This window comes from Benincasa hispida, chromosome 11 (genome assembly GCF_009727055.1).
Source record: "Benincasa hispida cultivar B227 chromosome 11, ASM972705v1, whole genome shotgun sequence".
Lineage (NCBI taxonomy): Eukaryota > Viridiplantae > Streptophyta > Magnoliopsida > Cucurbitales > Cucurbitaceae > Benincasa > Benincasa hispida.
The window spans coordinates 9,034,050-9,039,204 of NC_052359.1; the positions used below are offsets into that span (position 1 = coordinate 9,034,050).

A 5,155-nucleotide genomic window follows, 5' to 3' on the forward strand; every position below is an offset into this window, starting at 1 on the left:
GTTTGTTATGGCTATGGTTGACAGATAATATTTTCTTTTATGTTGGATTCTTTGTCTCTATCTTCAATAAGATCTTTTCCTCATTGGTGGTGATCTGTTGGAAGAATTTTTTCCTTCTTTGTTGCAGCTGGTTATGGTTTTTGTCTGCCTTTCAAATGGGTGATATTTATTTAGCTTTTTGGGGTTTTTAGATCAACCGTCTAATCCTCTTAATTGAGAGCATTCTTGTTCAAAAAGTTTGGTGAAGAAACTGTAGGGTTGTATGTGAATTATCTTCGTGAAATTAATCAGACGATCTCAAAAGTAGGTTCTGAAAAAGCAGACGTTGGTAGAGTTGTTAAAGATATCAAATGAGTGGTTATTCATCCGAATGTAAAGAGAAGGTGAGATCATTGTTGTGGCAATAGTTTTAGGGGGAGCCTAATACTGCAGACTCATCAAACAACGTATTGACGTTAGGGGGAGCCTAACTAGCTCACTAGTAATTCAGTTAAGAGTAAGCTAACTTTATATAATTTTAGTTGAGGTGCATGCTATAAAACTAAATTACATACTAGTGAATTTCTTTTCACTTAGGCACAGAGCCTTCCAGATGTAGGTGTGATTGCATCGAACTGGGTTAACAAATTTTGTATTTTCTATCTTTCTCTTATCTCTCCCAGGTGTTGTTATTTCTGTTTGTGACATATTTTCTAACTTACGACATCGTTGTGATTCATCATTCTTTATTCCACTTTCTATTTTATTATTTGTTCACAATGCGTGTTTACACTTGACCTTATCTTTCCTAGCAAGTTACAAAATCAAACTAACATGTACACAATTAGTCATCATTTACTTTAGGGCCGCTTAAAAAATCCCATCTTTGAAATATCTACCATTGAGAGCTCTGGCAAGAAAGTTGTTTATTCCTAACACTCCTCCAACTTAACTTTGGCTAACATCACTTAATTGAACGACATGAACTCCCTAAATCCTATTACCTCTTCCTCTTTGGGAACATACATTTTTCCATCCAATCTAATACTTTTTTTTCTCTGATGAACCCTCGCTAAAATCTAGCGCACATCTTAATAATCTCCTTGAAAATCTTATTTGGAAGCCTAAAGCAACTCATGACTGCTCACTTTTTGTCTCGATAACGTTCTTACTTGTCAGATAGAGAACTTGTCATAACAGGACGTTGTCCAAAGGCTATCTCGCATGATATGAGCACCCCTTGATCACCTCGTAATTCTCTTCGAGCTACCCTAAACAAAATCAAGCTATCATCGACCAAGAAGAAATGATTAGTAAGGGACAATAATTATTAATAGGAAAACTTTTTTGAAACTTCCCTTTCAAAAACCACAAACATGTCAATTCTTCCCAAGGCATCACATTTTGATGACATTTGGGACATTACATCATGCATTTTGATGAATTTTGGGACAATATGATCTTACTTACAATGAAGATACTTTATCACCGATAAACCGCAACAATGGCAGAACCAGAAACGCTAGAATTAGCCAAGCAAAGATGCAGAGCGGTTATCGACATTATCGAAACCCTACCTTCTTCCACCAACATCACTGTTTCAAGTAGCAGAACTCTTCACAAATTGGCTCTTCGCGAGCTCAATTTCCTCTCTCGCTGCTCCTCTTCGTCTTCCACCCCTCTCAGGTTCCGCTATTTTCTCAAATCAAAGCATTTACAGTTTCCAATCTTCTGTGTCGTTCCTGATATTCATCAATGATTTCCATGCAGCTTGAATATTGGGCATCTCGAGGCCATTGTTCACATTCTTCAACACCCTTCCGTCACTGGAATTTCACGTGTCTGTAAGCCGATTCCATCTTCCTGTTCGAAACCTGTTTATGTTGATATAATCTGTACTTTGGATAAGAATCCTGTGTGGGTTATTGTATCAGATAGAAAACCTAGGTATATTTCTTGGTACAAGGGGCATAGAAGTAAGGGCTTGAAATCTCGACTTGAGGAAGTGATCGATGCGGCTCGCTCTTTGCAGGCCTTAGAACCTTGCTCGATCATCTTGTTTTTTTCGCATGGACTTGATCAGTTTATTCTGGAAAAACTCCGAGATGAATTTAAGGCCAATGAGTTTAATTTCAATTTCTCGGACTTCGATTTTGGTTTCTCTGAGATTGATGGTGATTGGGTTAATGTGCTTCCGAGAAGCTATGAAGAAGCACTTGTTCTTGAAATAAAAGTTAATGATAGGAAGTGTGGGGTTACGAGTTTGAATTACAACAGTACAGCATGTTCTACTGGTGTGGATGATCCAGAAATTTTGGACAACTATGTCGAGAGAGATATTTGGGATCCTTTTTGCTCTGTTGTTATGGCGATGAAACCTAATCCTATGATTGGTATCGAAGATATGGAATCCGCGAGTTTGGAACATTTTTTGGGTGGTGATAATGATCTAATAAATTTTGATACCACAGCGTTGATTGCCTTAGTATCCGGCATTAGTAATGGTTGTGTTGCTAAATTATTGGCTACCCCAGAGAGTGAATTGAGACAGAAGTACAAGAGTAACTATGATTTTGTTATTGGTCAGGTGAGATTTGTTTCCAGATGAGCATTACCCTCTACTATCTTATTACTTTACTTATTAGCCACTATTTTGCTCACAAGTTAGGTTGGCTTAAATTTATAACCACCGATTGTTAATTTAAATCAGGAGATTATACAGAATATATAAAATCCCACTTGAATGAAAAAGATTGTATTGAAATAAGATCTTATTTTCAGTATAAATTTTCCCGTGCTTTTGCATTTTAGTCATTACTAGTTAAACTGTTATCTTGAACTTGCATGTAGACTGCATTTTGTTCGAGTTGAAGATGTTCCTTGTTATCTTGCCTTGCCAGGATTGTTGCTCCGCTGAACTTATGTTGCTTAATTGCATTACTGGATTATATACGAAAATAATCCTTCATGGAGATACTCAAACATTTGTTTACTAGTTACCCCTTCTATTCATCATTGGTCTTTTTGTTATATGGTGTTTTCATCTACTGTCAAGTCATCTTCTAAAATAAGAAAGCACAAAATTTTCTTCCTATCAGAATTTAGGCAATGTAATCAATACCTCTCGTCTTGTCCAGCCAGATAAGATTGGGATACAGTAAGCCTTGGTGGAAGCTTTTGTTTGAATTACACTCGGAAAATTTTCAAGGTCTCAGAGACTTCTATTGACTTATTCTTTTAATTTACCATTACTTTCTTTTCTTTTCATAGCATATCATAACAAATGCTATTGTTTACTTTTTAGAGTTGAAAATTATGGTTGATTTCTTTGCTAGCGTTAAATGATCCGAACTTGCATTTCCTAGTATTATTATTACCTTTGGTGGTAGAAAATGTGATTCTTTCTCTCAATCTTCTGCTAGGCAATGTCAGAAATTGAGAAGCCTATTCTTGTGGAGCTGAGTTCTCTTTTGACTGGAAAAAGAGGTATAATATGCCAGAGTGTTCACTCTGAGTTCAAGGAACTAGTAACAATGTGTGGAGGGCCAAATGAGAAGTCCAGAGCAAACCACTTGCTAAAGCACATTTTGTGAGTCCGATAGAACAAGCTTTTGTTGTTCTTTAATCTTCTTAGTATGATCCTTGATCCACATTCATTTGAAACACGTGCATAATTTGGATTCATCACTTTTAGTTTCATAAATCTAAAAATTGTAACAATATTTTGGGTCCAGGATTAAGTGTCGGAGTTATTTGGAAATCTCCAAATATTTGCAAACAAGAGAATTATTTCTCCTTTGGGTACTCTAGATGCCAAGTGCCCGCACCTAGCATGTCACCATGTTTCTGGATGGAGATCCTTCAGGCTTTCCTCCATGATCTCATCCCACCAAAGTGACTGCCACCTTAATACCTTCAACACCCAATGGAAGTTTTGCATTTCTTTCTCTGAAATCTAGGCCATTTTGGTATGTATTTGAAAGCAAAACATAAGTAGATAGAAATGCCTTGGTTTCCACCTTCCATATCAATAAAGGCCATGATGGAGTGAAAATGAGTTCAAGCTATGGTACAACCAACCTAAGATTTTAATATCTTATGATTTAACTTGACATTCATTGTCAAAATGTAGTGCGGTTGGGTGATCAGGGGCGGATTCGAACCTCCCCTCAACTTTATGCTATATATATATATATATAAACTGGCATGGTATCAAAACTACTAGCTAGTCTAGTGGTAAACCTACCTTCTAGACCCAGTTTAAGACCCACCCATTATGTTTATTTTTACTAAATTATATAAAACCCCCGTCAACAAAATTTATAGATCCGCCACTGCGGGTGATTGTCTCGTGAGAATAATCGAGGTGTGTGCAAAGTGAGCTTGGTTACTCATAGATATTAAAAAAAAAAAGTAGGTAGAAATGCTAGTTAGCATTATAGTAGATTGATTCTTCTCTCATTGGAGAAATTAGAGCCTTTCATTCCTCATATCGAGATTTCTTCAGCTTCATCGGAATCCCAATTTTCTCGAGTACATTTGTGACCTTGTGCTATCAATACTTTCAGTTATTTTGTCCTTGCAACCATATGGACCATGTTTGGATACGTTTAATTCTAGATATATAGATTACACATTAGTGCACTAATTGATCTGGAAATGAGACAGGGTTGTCCCAGACATGGCATCGAAACGTATGACGTGTCTCCCGACCACGAGAAAGTTAGCTTTGAAGAACAAGGTTGTGTTTGGTACTGGTGACTACTGGAATGCCCCGACCTTAACTGCTAACATGTCATTTGTTAGAGCAGTATCACAGACTGGGATGTCCCTTTTTACTTTTGAGCATAGGCCGCGAGCTTTAACTGGGGATTAGTTGTTTTGATGCACACTTTTGTTTAAGATGTGTTATCTTTATCTTGTTTAAGATTAGTAGTTGGTTTCAATGATACGTGTGAGATTTGAATTTCTAACTTTTTGGTCGAGAGTATATTGTCTTAATTGGCTATTTAGATGGACAATTTCTGACCTGATGTAAAATGTCAATTTATTGGCCATATTTTGGTAGGTATATAAAATAAATTTGCGCATTGCATGTAGGAAAAGGACAACTTTGGTACAAGTTTGAGATTGAAACAAGATAGTTACTAACTGCAAATTATATGCCATGTATGTT

General features: G+C 36.6%; 1 protein-coding gene across 1 annotated transcript; it reads left to right on the top strand.

Moving 5' to 3' along the window:
• The first annotated feature begins 1,245 nt into the window (after positions 1 to 1,245).
• On the top strand, positions 1,246 to 4,952 carry LOC120091975 (UPF0415 protein C7orf25 homolog). Its single transcript, XM_039050159.1, has 4 exons — positions 1,246 to 1,665; positions 1,750 to 2,566; positions 3,402 to 3,568; positions 4,648 to 4,952. Exons 1-4 carry the CDS (start codon positions 1,484 to 1,486, stop codon positions 4,853 to 4,855), a joined length of 1,374 nt encoding a protein of 457 aa, XP_038906087.1. The 5' UTR covers positions 1,246 to 1,483; the 3' UTR covers positions 4,856 to 4,952.
• The last annotated feature ends 203 nt before the right edge of the window (positions 4,953 to 5,155 follow it).